General features: G+C 36.8%; 1 protein-coding gene across 3 annotated transcripts in view; it reads right to left on the bottom strand.

Moving 5' to 3' along the window:
- ZNF326 (zinc finger protein 326) overlaps positions 1-8407 on the bottom strand; it is a 43356-nt gene extending 34949 nt beyond the window's left edge. For all 3 annotated transcript variants that reach the window (XM_036236156.1, XM_036236165.1, XM_036236148.1), the window contains exons 1-2: positions 8241-8407; positions 5929-5973 (exon numbers count right to left, since the gene is read on the bottom strand). In XM_036236156.1, coding sequence (XP_036092049.1) covers positions 5929-5973; positions 8241-8256 — 61 coding nt within the window. In that variant the 5' untranslated portion in view covers positions 8257-8407. The remainder of the gene's footprint in view (positions 1-5928; positions 5974-8240) is intronic.
- Positions 8408-21421: the final 13014 nt, after the last annotated feature.

Raw genomic sequence — 21421 nt, 5'->3', positions numbered from 1 at the left:
CATCTAACTGCTCTCAAAATGTCTAAAAACCCTAAGTAGCCATATTTTCAATTAGCCTAATGTCAGTTTCTTCTTATAATAATTGAAATAGTTTTTAAAAAGTAAAACTCAGAGTGAGGCCAATCTGTGGCACTGTGCCTATAAATTATGATGCAACAAATATTTAAATCCTCATATATTTTGAACAGTGGGAACAAATGTGAATTCCAGCAATGCAAACACTAAAAAAATTCTAATACAATAAGAGTACCAAATATATTTTATTACACCGCCATTCCACCTCTATCCCAACCTGTGATGTGAAAAATACAAGTAATAAAATGACTTTACTATGATTGTAAAAAATTTTTTAATTAAAAACCATGTAGAATGTGTTTCCCATAAAGTCTTTTAAAATCCTCCCCAAATTTCATGCACTAATAAATATAATCATATATACAAATACCTTAATTTGTTTTTATAACATTAAGTTTTAATTACAATAATTTAAGTATTTCTGGTCCTAACAACGATAATAATAATGACGAGAGCAACAACTTTATAAAAATACTACTTGCAATCTTGCAACTTTAAACCTGGAAGTGACCTAAATGATCAAATTCAATCTCCTTGTTTTTTAGATTAGGGAACTGAATGAAGTCCAAAGAGATGAAATGATTTTCCCAAAGTGCCATAAGTATCTACCCCTCTAGCTTCATGCTGTTGCCTCTAAATGAAACACTCTCCTCTACCACCCCAAATATTTGCTTATTGAAATTTTCTAATCTTTTAGAGTCCATTTCAAATACTAATCTTTTCAAGGACAAGCTTATTGATATTGTCTCAGCTGATTATCACCTTTCTTCTGAATATCTACAAAAGTCTATATCTTTTATCTGGTGTTAATGATACTCTGCCTTATATTCTGCTATTTGTGGCCCCATCTTAAATGTACACTAATCTTATTATATATAATCAGGGTCTGACTTTTAGTAATTTTTTATATACTCTTGAGCAACAGTTCTCAACAGTGGTCTGTTAACCACTGGAAGGAAGTTGCCAAGACTTTTTCAATCCACACAGTCAAACTATTTTCATAAATTAAATATTAAGACATGACCTGCCCTTTACACAGTGTTGACATTTACAGTGAAGATGTAAAAGCACTGGTGGGTAAAACTGCTGGTAGCATAGCACAAATCAAGGCAGTGGTACCAGACTGTACTAGCAGTTGTTGTATTCTTCAACACTGCACACTTGCCGTAAAAAATAAAAATGTAACCTTCACTTAAGAATGTCCTTGATGAAGCGGGAAGAATGGTTAATTTTATTAAATCATGACCTTTGAGTACATTTTCTTTCTGACAGTCTATGCAATGAAATGGGAAGTACTCATAAAGCAATTTTGCTGCATATCATAGTATCATAGTTCTCTCCAGAAAAGCCATTGTGCAAGTGTTTGGTTTGTGAACTGAGTAGCCACTTTTTACAAAGAATGTTATTTTTTATGGCTTTAAGACTAGGACATGTAGCAGACATTTTCTCGAAAATGAACGAAGTGATACTGTCACTCTGAGGAAAACAGGTAAAAATATTTGCTGCCAATGATAAAATTCAAGCTTTCAAGTGAAAATTAAAATTGTATATACAACTTGTATCTACCACCTTGAACTTGACAGCTTCTCAATACTTAAAGGCTTTTCTGATAAAATTGGTAGCGGTATTAACGGGTTTTTTTTCCTATATATATTGTACAATAAAATCTGTCAATATATTTGGAAAATCTTAATAAATCGGTAAACCAATATTTTCCAATAACGCCCGATACTATAGGATCATACTAAAAAAGATCCATTAAAAGTACAAGACATACCAATGGATTTCAATATAAGAGAGTACAAAAAGCTTACCAATATACAAAATGTATCAACATATTTTACATTTTTTTATACTAAGACTCTATATTGGGTGTGTAACTTACATTTACAGCACAATACAATTCTGACTATCCACATTGCAAGTGCTCAATAGTCACATATGGCTAGTGGCAACCATATTCAACAACACAGTTCTAGACTAATAGTTAATTATCTGTCTTTAGAGTTGATAAATATACCATATAATTCATGCTAATATCACACATATAGGACAATTTTGAGATTAAAATTAGGTTTTTCAAAATAAGAGGCTTTCCTCTAAGGCCTCATATTAAAAAATAATCTTAGGGTTAGTTTCAGTCAGGTATACAAAGCAAAAAAACTTTATTTTGTTATTTCTGCTAGTTTCTATTTTGTTAGCAGAGGCTGCCTTTGGATACTAAATCCTTCAGTATTTTGAATCTGTGTTTTATTTCATAAGACGTCTTAAATTACTAATATTTATTGAACACTCACCTTGTGCCAAGTACTGTGGAGTCCCCAAAAACTAACAAAGCTACTTTCACACAGTAATGACTGGTTTATTGTTCACTGGATTGTTACTATTCAGTTAATGAAAAAAAGAAAAGGGGCAATGTCTTTATATTGTATATAATCAATGTAATTATAGAGATATAGAGTCTGCAAGATGATTTTATATCTAAACAATATTCTTGCAGGTTATCAAATTTAAAAATAACTTTAAAAGTAAAGCTAAGAATATAATATCATGTCTTTACTATTAAGTGAGAAATTGACAAAAATAATTGGCCTAATACTTTAAATCAAATCTATTTTATCACTTAAATCACTCTATCATAGAAATGACAAGCTCAAAAAATATTAAAACTCACAATTAAATCACGAGGAAGTAGCTGTGGAGTAGGAGGAGAAAACAACTGACTTATCATTAAAATAACTAATGAGTTGTGTGATACTAAGTCTTGAATGGAACTACGATTCACCACCATACTACTAGCGCAGGCCACCAGCATCTTTCGCCTAGATTACTGCAACGGCCTCCTAACTGGTTTTCCTGCTTCTACTTTTGCTCCTTTTATCTTTATTCTGAAGAAAATAGCCAGAATAATTTTGTTAAAATATCAATTAAAACATGTCCAATGCTCAGGACTTTCCAATGTTATCCCATCTTACTCTAAGTAAAGCTAAAGCCTTAAAATAATCTACAAGGTCCTGTACCAGTGGTTCTTAACCAGAAACAATTTTGTCCCTAGGGAACATCTGGTAGTATCTGAGAACCTTTTTGGTTGTCACAAATCAAGGGTGCGTGCTACTTAACATCTAGTGCATAAAGCCAAGGATGTTGTTAAATATATTTTACGAGGCACAAGACATCACCCCAACAACAAAGAATTATCCAGTCCAAAATGTCAACAGTGCCAAGGTTGAAATTTCCTGCACTATATGGTCCAACCCATCACCTTTTAAAAATTTTATTAATTGTCAGCTCTTAACTTCATCTACAATTCCCCCTAATTCACTCCACTTACTCCAGCTATACTAGGCCTCTTGCTGTCCCTAGAATACTATATAGGATACACTCCTATTTTTGCACCTGCTGCTCCCTCTGCCCAGAACACTCCTCCCCTCTATCTGCACTGCTCACTCCCTCAACTCTTTCATGTCTTACCTTCTATTGCTTCTTAGGTATAAACAAATTACCTTTGATTTTCAATACTCTTCTGGCTACACTTCAACACTCTAACCTTGTCTTAATGCTGCTTAACAAAAATCACCGGCTCTAGTCAAACTAGTCTTCTTAAGTCTCTCTGAAGCATAATTCACTCAGCCCTATTCTTGTTCCTGCTTTCCCTCTATCTGAAATGCTCTCCCCCCAATCTTTTTTTTTTTTTTGGTCTGATTTAAGAAAAGATATTATGAAGCAAGAAGAAAACGTGGAGATACTGGAAATACAACTTTCTTCCAAGATATGATGTGGAGGAAATTTGTAATTTTACATGTTTTCCAATGCCTTCTACTTTATTTTGATCACTAGAAAATACAATGATAACAATGAATTACATTGTTGGCTTCGCTTGGTAACTATATATCTTATATTTCCTAAAATCTATAGCATTCTTCCTCTAGATGGCCTCATGACTTGCATCCTCACCTCCCTTAAATCTATGCTCAAATGTCACCACAGTGAGTCCTTCACTAGCTGTTCTCTTTAAAATTCTCACATGCACACACACACGTCACTCTTTCCTGTACTTTCTCCTCTGCAATTACCACCTTACATCAATATGTTATTTCTTTTCCTTGTTTACTGTCTATTTCATCCCACTGGACTATAAACTCCAAAAGGGCAGGAATATTTGTCTCTTTTGTTCATTGCTATATTGCCAGCTACTAAAATACTACACAGCAGTCACTCAAAAAATGTTATTGAATGAATGAAGTTAAATTATATCCCGAGATTAAGCTCTTCATTTATAAAATGTAGATAATCCAGACCTCGAGTGTTATCAAGCAGTGGTCTTTAACAGAGGTGCATTCCAAAATCATTCTGAGTACTTTCTCATAACATAACAGGGACCACTTGCTCTCTAAGAGGACTAGAGTATGACCTGAATAAATATACTTTGAAAGAGCTCCCTCACTGTTCAAACTAAAATTAAAGAAAAAATAAAAATCCTAACATCAGTAATAGAAATTTCTGAAGCTCTTTTTGCAACACAGTACATTAAGAAAATAAATTTCTGGCCCTGCATGATTCTGCATTTCAAAGTCCTATATTTAGACATTAAATCCAACTCTCTAGTAAATCCTACTACAGATCATGGCCTTCTATCCTTCCAAATCTCTCTCTGATAAAAACACTAGTCCTACTCAACTCCAGTTTAAAATCCTAGATTTTTATTCATCCCTCTCAATTTTCCACTTACTACTAGTTAGCCTACAAGCTCTGTTAATTTTCTCTAGAAATGTCTTAATAATTTTTAAATTACTATCGTCACCTCCCAAGTTCAGGGTCTTAAAATCCTTATACCTAAATTTACGAAATGGTTTTCTATATGATTTTCCAATTTTCAATCTAACCTCTATGTGGATGTAAATTAAATTAAACTTCTTCTGGTAATGTTATCATGTTACTATCCTGCTCAAAAATCTGTTCAGCACTCAATATGTACTAACTACCTCAATGTTGAGTCTTTTTAGCCACATCAAACCCAAAGTTTCTCTAAATTCTTAGAGATGATAAATAAAAATTAACTAGACAGGAATTATTCCCATAAAGTGGCTCGTTCATCTTTACTTAGTAGTACATTTGCGTCAGTATTATTTTGTGAATAGATATATATTCTTTACAACAACTGAATCTTGCATTTCTCTGGGAATAAGAATTTTAACTCCACTTCCTGGGGTCCTTCACATGTTCTTTTAATCTCTCTGAATTGTCCCATGTTCTTTTTTTGTTATAGTCCTGTCTGGCAGAGCCTTAGCTCTAATAATTACCGAATGACATCTAACTGTATTCTGCATGCCTTTCATGATTTTATCTAGCTCTAGCCACATCTCTAACGTCATACTTATGTTAATAAAGTCTTCATGTGCTCTTCTAGACGACTCTTTATATACTAACATATTTGAATAAATGACCTCAAAAAAATAAGGTCAAAATACATTATAACAGAAATAAAAGAGAACTAAGCCAATAATGCACTTAATCTACATTACTCAATACCGAAGCCTCTAATTCAACAAAAATTCAGCCAGTTTCCTATAACTCATCACTCAGAATGCAGTCAAGGCCTTTTGGAATAAATTAAAGGAAACATAATTCAAATAAAACAAAGAGTCAAGCTAATGTGAATAGCCCTTTTTCTGATCCTGAATTCCCTAACTCAAATACTATATATAATATGACAGCATTAATCCTAAGAAGTGATTCATCACGAGACTAAATAATGACTGAAACAAGGTAGAACTAGCTTTTTACATTGTATGAAGAAAAAAATCTAAAACGTATTCTCTTAACATATTTAAGGGCAAATGAAAGGATACTCACCATTAAAGCCCTGATAAGTATTCCTGCAAGCAGAGTGTGTGTAATCTACGAAGACACATTTAACAGAAATGAATTAGTACAATACTAGCAAAAATCTGAAATTACACACCCAACTATTTAAAACAAACACTATTTTTTAAAATATCATTAACTCAATTATCTGCAAAACTGAGGTATAAATAATTACAACTATTTCTATGAGAAAACATGTATCTCTCTTCACTATTTCTCCAAATGACAGGTTTGTCATCCAAATTATGGTAAAAATCAGTTTATAACACCTGATTTATAAAAACAGCCAAAAGAGAGGATCCAGTACTGATTTATAAAGTAGCAAAAGGAAAAGCATATTATGTATCAAATAATACAAATGCAAGGACATCTGGGAGTTGATTCAATGTAATATATAATTTTTTTTAAGTTACTATTTCTTTTATGACTTAATTTGCTATAAAGGTTTCAGAATCTTATTTGAGAAATGTATATGCATATATGTGAATGTGTGTATGCTCTATCTATCCAGGATGAGGCATAACCGAAAACCATATTGGCCAATTTTTCTGTCAAAATTAATTTAATGATTGTTAAATCCTATAGTAAATTTTACTAACAAATACTGAAAGGAATCTAATACGATGGGAACAACAGAATAGAGCTACACTACATAGGATTAGATTCAGATATATTATTAGTCAAATTCCATCCCCCAAAGAGAGACAGGCGTGAGTAGGGGGCCTGAGTGAGGGAGTATTCTACCGCTGACTTTGTTTAGAATTTTAGCACTATCACTGACACTGCTGAGAAGTGTAGGTACACAGTGACAATAAAAAGCAAATATACTAAGTTTTATTGTTTTTCAATTCTCTACAGAAAATGGATTCTCTTGAGGGGGGAGGGGCCCATTCTCATTGCTCCCCAACCCTTCACCTTGGTAGCTTCTGCTGCACCCTGGGTGTTGGTACCATCATAAAACTGTGACGTAAAAACAATATTTTAAAGTTTAACTCCCACCTCTGGCACTTCGAATATTCATAGTTTAAAAGTATCTATATCAAAATGGGTCAAAAACCAACTGAAACAAACAACAGAGTATGCTACTGTTAATAGCTGACCTTCCTATTTCAAAGTAACTTAAAAGTATCCACAAAAGAGTTATTCCAGACCACTTTCATACACTTAGATTTGGCAGCTTTAACTCTTTGTGGCATGAAATCAAGTCAAAGATCAAAAGATCATTTAGTAAGGTTTACATGCTGAGATCATACGTTAAAGATAAATTTTTTTGGTTGGGTTAAGAGGCTTACAACTAGTTGTTAGTGAACTGGTTTTATTGAGAAATGCCTGGTTACTCGGGATTAAATGTAATTTAATCATTTAAGCCCGTTTCGCATATCCCTAATGCTGTCATTACACACTCATTTTATCCTGACACCAATTTCTATCTAAGTTGGCAAGATCTGAAGACAAGGTGAAGACCTAATTAATTTTACTTTGTGACTGTGTGAAAAGGGTTAAAGAACTGGTGTGAGAGACGGCTGAAAGGTATTGCTAAAATACAGTTTATTTAATCAGTAAATCCAATCAAGGCAGCTTTGGACAGATCTGAATTTGAAGGGCATGTGATGCTATGCCAGAATTCTAACTTTAGTCCCACCCATATACACAATCCAGAGAAAAATACTTTGGTTCAGAGATATTTCAAATCAGGGGTTATCGACCAGGGAGGTAATTGTAGTGGGTAAATATCCCAGTTTGTTAACCAGAAATGTCTTACTTCCCATTCTGTATAGTTATTTACCTATACTTATCACTTAGAGACGCCCTTTAAACTCACTTAAACTAAGACAACCAGAACTATCGCTGTGAAAATTGTCACTGGGGTTGAGGATCTACTAAATGGGCGATCTGGGTCACTGCGGTGTGGTGCGAACGCGAGCTGACGTAGAGGAGGCCCCACTCGCCCCTGTGCCCGAGACCGGGAAGTTGGAGGCGTCGGGGCAATTCTCCTGCACCGGGACCGGGGTGAGTCCGGAGCCCGAGTCCGGAGGCCGTCGCGCTCGGGGCGCGTTCTTCCGCATCCCCTAGGCCGGCACGGAACTCCCAGGGCCCCGGCGACAGCGGGCGGGATCGGGGCGCGCGGGTCCCCACAGAGGCCGACTTCGGCTACTGGGCCCGCGGCCGGCGGGCTGGCGGGCGGCCTGCGGGCCCGCAGAACAAAGCCCACACGGCCATCTTGAGACGGTAAACAGACCCCCAGCGCAGGCCACCCCATCTCCCGCCCAGCACGGCGACAAGCCAGAGGCGGCGCTTACCGTCCTCGAAGTCCATGGCGTAGGCTCCGGGCCGACCGCTTCGGCGGAGCTGGGTAGGCTGAGATTGGGCCGGCAGCGAGCGTCCGCGACCCGCGATCCCACACGACCAGTACGCACAACCGAGAGTGGCGCTACCGGCCGGGGAGCCGCAGGCCACGGTGAGGTTGGAGGGCGGGGCCGGCCGGAGCTGCCGGCCGCCGTAGCGCGGCCTGCGATTGGCTGGCGAGGGCTAGTGGGCGGGCCCTCGAGTGGGGGCGGGAAGCAGGATCCGCTGTCACGCTCCCAGGTGCTGACTCTTTTGGAGACGCCAGGGGGAAGGAAGGTGAAAAAAGGAGCGCCAAAACCTGATTAGGGCCGCGGGAAAGCGTGCTGGGTGTTCTGGAAGGTCAGGCTGCAGCCCGCCATGTTTGATCCTGGCAAGAGAGAAAAGATCTGGTTGGAATACCTTACTCCTGCCCAAACTAATAGACCACGTGCCGACCTTTTGCTTTTTATTGGCTGATCAGAAAATGTTACACTACTCGGAGTTTCTGCCGTGGAGACATAGAAGTTCGGAACGTTTTTTAGAACTGTGAGCAGAGGAGAACAGATTGCTAAATAGGAAATACTTATGAGAATCATTCGAGGCAGACTATTCTCAAGAGCTGAATTTTAAGGTGCAAAATAAAAGTATAAAAGTTCACAAACGGGAGATTTGTGGCAGAAGTCATCCGGAACTTGACAACCACGTAAAATTCACATACATATTGACACTATATTATTGCTACTTTGGAAATAGTGTTGGGGACAGTGGGCAAAAGTACCCAGAGGCATGGTCATGGTCATTCTGACCCTGGACAGCTTGAACTCTAGGTTAATTTTTTTTTTTTTTTTTTTTTTTTTTTTTTTTTTTTTTTGCAAATGGTGTCAACAATTAATTGATCACAGGATAGGAAACCATGAATCAAACCATTTTCTTTTCTTCAGGGTTCAACCAATTGCTGAAACCAAGTTCCAAGAAGGCAGCCTCTGGAAATAGGACTGGAGGAAAAACTCACAGATATACTATGTGCCTTATTGTAGCCCCAAATCCGGGCAGGCCACTGTTTCTTCCTTATCACTTTCCTTCTGCACCCTGGTTAATTCACCAAGTTCTCCATCCTTTTCTTATTTTCTTCTTTTTTTCTCCTATACCTGTTTTCTATGCACTTGAGCTGAATGCATTGAAAACTGAACTCATAATTTCTCTCTTTAAACCAGCTCATCTTCTTTTTACTCTTTCATCTCTGTTAGTGACATCATGAGCAGCCGCCCACTAATCCCAGCCAGAAGCCTGCCATTCATCCAGTCAAGACTTAGGCCTCCTCCACCCTCTCACCTCCAATCCATACTGAAGTCTTTCATCTGCTTATCACCTCCTAACATTTCTTAAACTTGCTCCCTCTTCTTCATCCCCACTGCTACTACCTGAGTTAGACTCTCATTTCTCTCCCAAACTATTGCCTTAGCTGCCTGATTAATTTCTCTGCCCTTCACCTTAATGTTCCTAGGCTTCTCAGGGCTGCAGTGAACATGTCGTCCTATGTCTCTAACATGGATCACATCAAGGCAAGATTCTTAACTTAGAGCACACTCAGTAGGATCTGGTCACTGCCTGACCCACCATCTTGCTGCATTTTCCCCTCCCCCTCACTTCCACACTCTCCCTTTGGGATAGCAATTTAAGGTACTTATAGTTCCAAAAACATCCCTTTACTTTTTAATGCCTCTGAACTTTTGCTTATGTTCTTCCTTCTGCTGGGAACACTACCTGGTTAATCCTACTCATCCTCAAAACACAACTCAGAATTCACTTCCTCTAAGAAATGTTCCCAGATCCCATCCCCACTCCCTAGGCCGGTTTTTCTCAAATAGTAATGTGCATATGATTCAGCTAGGGATCTCGTAAAAACTCAGATTCACATTCAGTCAGTCTGGGTTGAAGCCAGAGAGTTTGCATTTCTCATAAGTTTCCAGGAGAGGCTGCTTGCTAGTGATGGAACATACTTGCAGTAGCAAGGCCCTGAGCTCCATCAAAAGCCCCTACTCTGAGTTCCCTGGCCTAAAAACTCTGTTATAACACTGTCTTTCCTGCTTAAATACTCTGCTTGGATTTATGTCTCTCCACACTAAAAGCACTTTGAGATTAGAACCAATTCTTTTTAATCCTGAATTCTAAGTGTATATGTTAACCAAGTAAAACTGAGCTCTTCCTGACACTTTTAACTCTTTTTTTCTTGTTATCCATGCCCCCCACCACCACCTGCCACCTACCCCAATTTACTTTCTGGCAAAAGAATGAATTTGTAACCTGAGATCTTTTACTCTTGGCATGACTGGAAGGAAATAAACATTGAGGCACACACACCCCTGAAAGAGAAACTAACTGCCAAAGAACAACGAACTCCAGAAAAGACCTGGCCTCAGCACAAATCCATGGAGAGCCAGCATATACAGGTCACTTCTCACCTTCCTTCCTGTTTCCCAAATAGAAAGAGTTTTTCAGAGACAGTTAGCCATACCCCAGAGACAACACATAATACCTGATAGTCCATCAGGCTGTCCCCTAATTTGTTTATTGAACAAATAATTAATTGAGGACCAACTATGTGCCAAACATGGTTTTCTTACTTGATTGTTTTTGCTTTCCTATCCCTTCAAAATCTAGCCAGGCTACCCTACCTGTTCCCAGTTCTTTAGGCTCAGATTTTTACCCTGAGGGGCCAATGTTTTGTACAAATTCTTATACCATTTCATTTTCCACATATTTCGTAATAGGTGGCAAGTTAGTAAATGCCAGACCAGCAAAGTCTTTTGGGAAGAAGAGAATGGGGCTTTTTAAGTGCAGAAGTAAAAGGAATGCATGGGCTGAGGCCTAGAGAAGACTACAGAAAGAAGGTGTTACACACAGGACCTGACCTGAGGGCCTCTCAAAGAACCTGAGATCTAGAACATGCCTCCCTGAGGACCCGGACCCTTTGTTCCTCACCTCCTAACACTCTGCCTGCATACCTTCTGCTCCAGCTACATGAACTATCTGCCGTTCCTCAAACAAGCCATGTATTTTGACATTTCTATGCCTTCATTCATCCTGTTCTCTCTGCTTCTATTATGTTTCACCTCCTCTACCATTCTTCAAGGTTTATTATCAATGAACCTCTTTTTAAACCTCTCTCTAAGCTCTTCCCTCCAAGTTACCCTAATAGCAGTTATCACAGTCGAATTCATGTAATAATTAGAGTCAGTTATATGTTTGTCTAGCACCTTGTTCATATTCCTTGGGTACCACTGCTTTATATCACTTTATATGGCCAGTATGTAGGCACAATGCCACTATTTATTAAAAGAGAAGAGCATTAGCCAAAATGCCAATGAAGAAAAGACTTAATCAGACTGGAAGTGGGTACCCAGAGCTTCAACTGCACAAAACCACAGCATCCTACAATTACTTTGAAGAAAAGTGACAAGTAGGGTTACAGAGTTCTAATTTCACAATGTTTTCCTAATTTGCTCCAAGTAATTCTTCCTCCTCATGTTCTTTCGGGAAATCAAATCATAAATATGTAGAGAGGGAACTCAAGAACTAAGAATTACTATTTTATAGAAAAGTGGTCAAACTTAACATAAAGTAATTCCTACTGAGGCCCCTGATGACTTTATCAAGGAGAGCTGGTTATAGAGCCACGACAATGGAAATCTGCTGAAAACAGCTGGTGTGACAGCACTGAGATGTGTTTCATTCACATGGGACGATGTCTGTCCCTCCCTGATTTTATTATAGCTTCAAAAATACAGGTGTGTCCAAAAGTAATAGCAATTAAAATAATAACTAACCTTTATTAAGTCCTATATTTTAATAAATGTTCCAAAGCTCTTTACATGTATTAACTCACTGAATCAGCCCAATAAACCTATGACGTATGTACTGCTACAACCTCCACTTTCATAATAAGAAAACTGAGATCCAGAGAAGTAAAGTTACTTGTCCAAAGTCACACAGCTAAAGAAAGACTAGACCCAAGATTTCAACCCAGGTAGAGCCCAAGCTTGAATTTCTATCATTCTGAAGTGCCTACTGTGTTTTACTGAGCAGCTATTGTGTTCCAGAAGTTTTGATAGATATTTTACATACCTCATTTCTAATCTTTACAAAAAAGTAGGTTATATGCTTTTCTAAATAGGAAAATTAAAGATAAAGTTGCACACGGACCACACAACCACACAACTGCTGGTTCAATATGCATGGTAAATATTATATAGTCATGCTTAAGTTTTGGGTGTATGGAATCAAACTTGTAAGTCCAATATTATCAACAGGGTCTAAGGTTAAAAAAAAATGACTTAGCTAATTTATACTTCATCTTGCATATCTACATATAACGTAGTCAAAGAGACTACATACCAAAAGAAGTGGTGATCATAAATGAGATTCCCCATTTTGTCCTGTGCTTTAGGCCTTCCTCGAATTAGAAAAATTTGATCAGTTTATATGTATTTCCTTCCCAAAAAAGCAAGATAAAATTCCAATGTGCTTTCAAAATGTAATAGCTACCTTCCTTCCTTAAGTACATATTATATAAAGTATTATACATTTCTAGAAAATTGGATTTATTTTTTATTATAGGGGCTCAATTAAACCTCTGCATTATTGCCACTCATGTTATCTTATTAATAATATGTTATAGTCCACCATAAATTTTAATTTATAAGTAAATTGAGAGCAAGCTGTCTCTGACATCTGTCAAGCCCACTGAGTGGAGAATCGATTTGGATAAAAGGGAAAGTGTCCCCTTTCTTCCTGGCTCTACCACGTGTGTCTCTCCCAAAGTTGCAGGCTTCACTAAAGAGGATGATTTTCCTAGATAGAGAAGGACAAGGATCTACAAGGAGTGAGGTTCTTCTGCTGGAATATCCAAGGCTTGTTTAGTGTGTTATTCCACCTAACTGTGTTGCTCGGTGAATATTTCATCTCTGTGCCTCCCGCCTCCTAGCACCATACCTGGTGCATGGTAGACTCTTTAAAATGTTCATAAAATGAATAAAAAGGAAACAGACTCAAAGCCATATCCTGTATTTAAATAGCTTCAATTCTACATTGCAGCAACATATATAAATAAAAATACAGGCATACAAAATTTAAACATGCACACATACAAATCTAAACCCTTCCTTTAGAGTCCTTACCGACCACGTATACATAGATTGCAAACAGAAAAGGGCACAGTTCTAGGATAGCCAGGAGAGGGCACCACATACCAAATATAGATAATATTTGGATACAGAACATGCTCTAGTTCCCACTGGTCTGAGCGTTCTAAATGGACACAGGGTGAAGAATATTCCTGTGTGCCTGTGCTCTGCAGATACCTAAATTTTTATTTTGGTTCAAATTTCTAATTTGCATAAATTTTCATCTTTGCCTCACTAGATTTCATTTTTAGAGCTGTCTTTTAAAACATGAAACAATGGAAAATGCTTATTATATTGGTGTTAAAAGTGAACTACAAAATTGTATTTGGAATCTGATAATGTTTTTTAAAAATACAAAGCATAAAAATCAAATGGAAATAAAAATTCCAAAACATGAACAAATGATTGTATTTGAGATGATTTTTATGTATACAAAGGCATGCATATTTCCTCTTCTATAGTCTCCAAATTCCTTTTACATGTGTATATAGATATATACATATATATATATTTGATTCAAAACAAGATGTAATATTCATTAACAATTAATGTTTATGAAAAGCTTTCATTAGCCAAATATTGCATTCATTCTCTTTGTAGGTATAGTTATTGGGGAAAAGGGAAGAAGCCTGTACTGGCCATTTAAGTCAGGGATTCTCAAGCCTCATGCTACTCTAGAATCACCTAGGGCACTTTTAATTAGTGTCAATACTCAGCCCTCACATTAGGGATTCTGATTTAATGATGAACTCAAAACTGTTACCAATGTTTAACTATATTCAAGATACTCACAAGATCTGCCATTGAAATAAATTCTCTTCGTTTCAGTAACTTGTACGTCTTGAGAAGATGTGGAGCCTAGGAAAAAAACTTTAGAGATTGAATAACCATTCATTAACCAATCAATCCAAGTGTGAGAAATGATCTAACAACTATACTCTGAATCAGGCTGGTCCAGACTCATGTACATCTTACAGCTCTAAAAGCTGGCTTGTTTCCAATTCGCCCTCTAACTACCCTGCAGCCCTTGGGAGGTAATTAGCTAATGATAGTAAAGGGCTTTTAAACTAAAACATGTTGTATAAATGCTAAACACAGGAAACACACAGAGGGTTTCCACTAACTGCCAATGCTTTTCAACCAGAGACAGTTGGTTGATGCGTATTTCAGCTGATTTCTCCTTTGCATCTGAAATCTTCCTAATCTTTATTCCAAGGAAACAAAATGAATTCTTTTTTTTAATGCCTTTCCTACAATCAAAGACCTAAGATCACTCCTACTCTATTAGAAGTGAGGTTTCTGCCTCAACAAATCACCATAAGGTAGTGTGGTTTGTGTTAATGAAGTTTAGGTAGTTGGCTGGTTTGCTTGGGTTCCTGAAGACAGGTATTACACAAAATAGGTCATAGTAGGTGGTCCGATATGAGTCCTAGCACTGCCTTACACATTATTTTTGATTTCAAAGAATATAATTTGTGCACATGGTAATAAATCAAATAATAGGAAAGAGCTTCCAATGCAAAGCATCAGCCCTTCCCCTTCTCCTTGCTCAGTTTCAGTTTCCTACAGAAGAAAACTCTGGTTTCATCTGGGGTGAAGCCATTTGATGTTGACCTCCACTGCACTCTATATCTCTCTTCTTGGATTACCAACTAGTCAATATCAATCAATTCCACACTATGAAAGTGAGCATGTATCTCATACTACCCTCCCTTCACAATGTTTAATAGCAATGACAGTGTTTTATTTCCTCTATTGGAAATAAACTTTAATATTTTTAATTGAGGACTAAAATTGCTATTTCTTTTTTCATAGTGTATCTGTAGATTTCTTATTCTATAAAATGAAGGTATTGGCCCTCTTTTCCATTCCTCCACTTTTCCTCTCCTTTTCATTTTTGTCAGCAACATTTTACTACTAACAAAATTGTTAGTATTTACATTCTATACTGCAACCATAAAAAAATACTTCCCTACTTATCTATAGGATGACTTTATACTCCCTTCCAAATAGTACAGTATGAAAAGGTTGAGATGGGGCTTTATTTTGGAGAAACCTGGCAAAACATTGCCTCAGTCAGGTTATCAAAATCAATTAGAACGTTGTCATGTTGACAGTATGTAGCCTTGATCTGATGTGACTAAAATGGCACTTTCCTTTTGTGGTCTTCCATACAAAACCATAACCCCAGTCTAATCATAAGAAATATATCGGACAAGTCCCAAACAAGGGACATTCTACAAAATACCTCACTAGCACTCCTCAAAATTGTCATGGTCATCAAAAACAAAGAAGATCTGAGAAATTGTTACAGTCAAGAGGAGTCTAAGGAGACAGGATGACTAAATGTAATGTGGTATCCTGAATGAGATCTTAGAATAGAAGACATTAGGTATAAGCTAAAGAAGTCTACATAAAGTATAGACTTTAGTCAATGATAACATCGATACTCATCCATTAAATGCACCAAATAGACGGTACTTTTTTACATAAGATGTTAATAATAGGGGAACTTTCTGTGGTATCTTTACAATTTTTCTGTAAATCTAGAACTGTCCTGAAAAATAATGTTTATTAAAATATTAAAAAATGAAAATAAGCCAATGCCACATATACTTTATTATGATCAATAGAAATATTGTCCAATGTTAATATGCTAGGACGACATTTTCCACGGACCCAATGTTATAACCCCTGGGTCTCTCAAATGAGGTAATTTCTAGCATCAACGTCAAGTAGATTGCCTTTCTCAAACTCTATCAACTGCTTGTATTCATACCTGGTTGCACTTTGCTTCACGTGTGGTCCATGACTTTATTGTTCAGAATTTGTTTTTTTCTCAGGTTTCTAATTGTCATCTCATTTTGTGTAGTCTAACTTGTGACATTTTCTGCCCAATTCAACCATTAATCTTCCCCTTTCACTTCTTCAGAAATTTGCTGAACTCTCCAATCCATTGGTTTCTACACCTTCCCATCACGCACTCTTTTTTTTTTTTTTTTTTGTACTTGTTTACTTTTATTTTAGCAAAGTCCTAATGGGGAGGTAAAGTTCACTCTCCTGCCTTGAAAGAGAAGCTTACTTCACTTTCCATACAGTTTCCTTATCAATCCTTACTAAGAGTGAACTAACTGAGATCTGGCTCAAAGGACAGAAAAGTCTATGGTGTCATACTCTGGCCAATATATATTCCTTAAAGAGAAAAAAAGTAGTGTGTCTGACCAATCGATAGCCTTATTGTCACTTGATCTTACTAGAAGCACATTATGCTGATCAATCCAATCCTCTCATACTTGTTTTTAAAGAAACACATATTGTAGGAAAATGAGCTGTTTTAAAAGAATCTTTTAAATCCTTTTAACCTAGCCCTACAAAAAGCACATGTTACTTTGCATTTTCCTGGTTGAGACAAGTGATACTAAGAGAATCACAGATGAGAGTTACAGTTGTCAAGTTTCGAAAGGCATTCCCAGATCATGTAGCTCTAATCCAAACCCCCAACTTTTCACGTGAGGACAAGACCTCATGAAGGGAAGGTACTTATCCAAGGCCACTCAATTAATAAGTAGGAGCAAGAGAACTAGAAAATGAGTAAGTTTAACCCAAGATGCTTTCTGATATGCACCTCACCCTGAGTCTTAAATAGCGGTTTTCCTCTTATTTCTCTAGGCTGTCCTGCTCTCCAACCACATCCTTTTCAGCAACTCTAAAAAGAGATTATAACTCTATATACCACTCTGTAGAGAGAAGGGTGGGATGGAGTAAAAGAGGAGAACTGCATTAAGGAAAGGGTCTGTCCTTGCATTTTCCAGGGATCCCAGACACTTGCTCGGGCTGGGATTAGAAAACAAAACTCACTAACTCTGGGGATTTACCATTCCCCTTTTACTTCTTCCTTTACCCCAAACCTGCCTGGGAGAGGGAGAACACAGATGGTGTGGTCTGGCTCTAGCTGTTTTGACAACTCCTGGCCCTAGGAATTAATGATCACTCTTATAGGGGTAGCAGAAGTTTCTGTTTACATAGTACACTATTGTCCCCAAAGTTTTCTTATCACCTAAATATTCCTTCTGATACAAATTATTTTAAAAGCCCATAATTTTATGATGTTTAGTTTAGTAATAACATGAAGCAAAGAGATTTTTCCCCATATCCTTTAATTTCTTTGTTATTTTTTGCTTCAGGAACCTAGAGAGGAGAAAGAAAAATGTTCACAGTACATTTGACCGTTTGTTTAATTTTCAAAGCACGAAGTAATGTAATGTGCTACAATTGGCAACTGTTAGTGTACTTCTAGAGGATGTAACTGGAGAGCCTAATAACAAAGCCATATTCAACCATCGAAAACCATGGCACTAATATGCTATAACCATTCCTCCGAACCCCATGTTGAAAATGCACCGTTCCTTCCTAGGAGCCAGCTCCTTGATGCACTGAGACTTTACTTCGGCATGCCTCCACTGATTCTCATTAATTTATTTGAAAATGGAGGAAGACAGCTGTGATTCAGCAAAATGTCTTTATTATGAGGAAGAGCCCTCGTCTCGCTTAGCAACTTCTCTCTATTCTTCCAGATTCTTGTCTTCTGAGCTAAATCTTGCCAGAGAGTTAGAGGGTTTAATATTAGAAAGTTCTAATTTTTTGCTTAAGAATATTGGCAAACGCGAGTCTAAAAAGGAAGTCCCTACACAAGAAAAAAATTATTTTTGAGGCCGAAATGAATATTAGAAATTCTCAAAATGTTGGTTTCACTCTCAAAATCAACAAAGGCCAAAATAAGGATGATGAGGTAGCCACATAAAAGCTATATAAAAATAAAAATATGTGGTTGAGATGCAATAGCTGGTTATCATAAACCTATTAATAGCATGGAAATTCTATTAATGAGTGTTAAATATTGGTGTTAAAAATGTTGGGGAACATGTTAGGAGATCAGCATATAGACTGAGTAGTAAATAATCTTAGGGTGCAACAATCTAGTTACATTGCTAGGTTAGTCATATCATTGATATAACACATCTGTTTTAATGAATCAAAGAAAATTCACAGAATGAGTGAAATGTGGATTATAATTAAAGTATATCAGCACATATACATCTGGAGTTTGGATCCTAGCTCTGGAGTGAGTTGAGCGAACTCGAACAGTTTCTTCATCTCTAAAGTGGGGATAACAATGGTGGCCAATTCATAGGGTCATTGCTGCGAGGATTAGATGAAACAATCCATTTAGCACAGTGTTTGACACATAGTAGACACTAATATGGTTCATGATTACTCTTTAAAAACTTTTGTAGATTACTCACTTATAGAAAAAATATTCTGATATAAATGGTGAGCAAAGATCTGATGTATTCCTTTTTTTCTACATTTCCCAATTGAGTCACATTTTTAAAAAGGGTTTAAGATGGCATTTAAATTTCAAAGTTACTGCATGAGGATACATAAATATAGGAGATTATGTTACTGATGGCAATAAGAAAAAGGGGTGTTTTGATTAATCTAATAATTTAATTAAAATTCATTAACAATTTCTAAGGAATTGAATATTCTATAACTCAATGCAAAAATAACACTAAGTTATTTAATACCACTATTTAATCTTTTTTTTCTGTTGATGTTTCAAAAAATAATTTATGGACTTATTAAAACTAAAGACATTTGCCCTTTAGGAAACACCATTAAGAAAATTAAAAGGCAAGACACAGATTTGGAGAAAGTATTTGCAATGCACACATCTGACAAAGGACTTGTATCTAGAATATAGAGAGGGCTCTCGCAATGCACTAATAAGAAGACAATCTAATTTTTTTAAGTGTGCAACACACACATTTTAACAGATGCATTATAAAATATGGCCAAAAGCTCCTGAAAATATGCTCAACATCATTAGTCATCAGGAAAATTCAAATTAAACAATAATGATGTACTATTATACTTTGAGAATAATACAAGAAGGGCAAACAAGGGAAGACAGGGCAGTGATGAAAGAGATGACTCTTCTCATAGTTCCCCAATAGAATGGCTAAAATTAGAAAGACCAACAAGTCAAGTGTTGACAAAAATATAGAGTAGCTGGAACTCTACCACTGGTAGGAATGTAAAATGGTACAATTACTTCGAAAAATAGTTTGGCAGTTTCTTATAAATTCATACTCAAAACGAATGAAAACATATATCTACACAAGGAGTTTTATACAATGTTCATAGCCACTATATTTATAATAGCCTAAAATTGGAAAAAATCCACATCAACATGTGAATGAAAAACAAATCACGGTGCATCTAAACAATGGAATACTACTCAGCAATAAAAAGAAAAGAACTGTGGATGCAGACAACTACATACGTGGATCTCAAAAACATTACTCCAGACTCAAAACAAGTACGTACTATATAATTCCACTTATATGAAATTCCAGAAAATATAAACTCACCTACAGCAACAGATTAGCTGCCTGGAGTCGGGGCGGGGGGGGGGGGTGATTATAAAGGTGCATGAGAACATGTTTTGAGGTGATAGAAAGGTCCTCTAGCTTGATTGTTGTAACAGTTACATGGTTAGATAATTTTGTCAAAACTGGAATTGTATATTTTTAACGAGTTCAGTTTATTATACGTAAGCCGTATTTCAATAAAGTTAATTGAATCAAGAAGCAAGGATACAGTTTTTCTTTAAAAACATAATCAAAGAAGTGCTAAAATGTCATTACAGAATTATTAATAATAGCAAAGAATAGGAATCAACTTAAATATTTATTAACAGATACATAGTAAAATCAATTATGGTGAATCTATAATATAGAATGCTGTGCAGTCATTTAAAAAACTGAGGTAGTTCTGTATGTTTGATATGGATGTATATGACATGTAAAGTTTTGAAAAGGTAGGTTGCTCAACAGTATGCATAGTATGATCTCATTTGCATAAATATATTCCATATACATATGTATATTTATATGCACAAAAATTTCTGCGGTATCTACACTGGTCTATTGAGTGTTTAACTGAGGGGTAACTATAGGGTGAGACATTTACAAAGACACTTTTCATTTTCCCATTTTTAAATTTTGAGTCTTTATAATTAGCTAGTTTTACATGCATAATCAGCAGAAATAATAGCGACATTTCCGTGGTGAAAGGCAGCTGGGGGTGGCCTGGAACACCAACCATTTTGTCCTCTCCAAGTGGAGGAATGCTGAATAATGGGGATTTCTAGTTAACTGGATACCGATAAGCATGGATTTACTCTACATTTGAAAAGGAAAACACTCTGCTCACTTTTTCCACCAATTGCGTCTCGGCCTTTTGGCTAAGATCAAAGTGTAGTATCAATTCTTCCACCAACTGGCTAAAGAAAGTATGTCACTGAATTTGTGGAAGGAAAAATAGAATGACCAAACTTGGCAAGGCAGGTTTTCATACTAACCACTTTCTCTATCTCCCCCCAAAAGATGAGTCAATATCTTTTCGTCCGGGCAAGAAACTCTGCGAGCACCTTCTCTGCCACACTTTATGATTGACACACTGAGGGTGAAGCTGATAAAGAGCCCTGCAGCACAGCTTTCTCCACAGATCCTTGGAATCCTCAGGAAGTGACTACTTTGACAACCCAAAGGGTTCAGATGAAACACCCAAGGTTCCTCTTACATAAGAGACAACCTCAGGGCAATCCCGAGAAACAAGCTCAGTGCTGCCTTGTTCTCAGAAGAGACTTTCAAAATCCTGTCACCTTCATGCATCTTCTCGACTCTGCAATGAAATATTCTCTGTTTCCCACAGTTCCCCAAGTCTAGACACTATAAATATCATGACGATTTCTCCAATGTTCTAATTAACAGAGAATGAAAAGCCCAAGAAGAGGAAAGCCGGGACCCCAGGGCCTGAAGTCAGTAGTCTTATCTGTCAATGCCAGTGAAAGAATTAGGCAAATATAGAGGAAAATGAGTCATCTCTTTTCTCACTTCCCTATCTTC

The sequence above is a fragment of the Rousettus aegyptiacus genome, unplaced genomic scaffold (assembly GCF_014176215.1).
Source record: "Rousettus aegyptiacus isolate mRouAeg1 unplaced genomic scaffold, mRouAeg1.p scaffold_m13_p_1, whole genome shotgun sequence".
Classification (NCBI taxonomy): Eukaryota; Metazoa; Chordata; class Mammalia; order Chiroptera; family Pteropodidae; genus Rousettus; species Rousettus aegyptiacus.
This window is presented reverse-complemented; position numbering and strand designations above follow the sequence as displayed.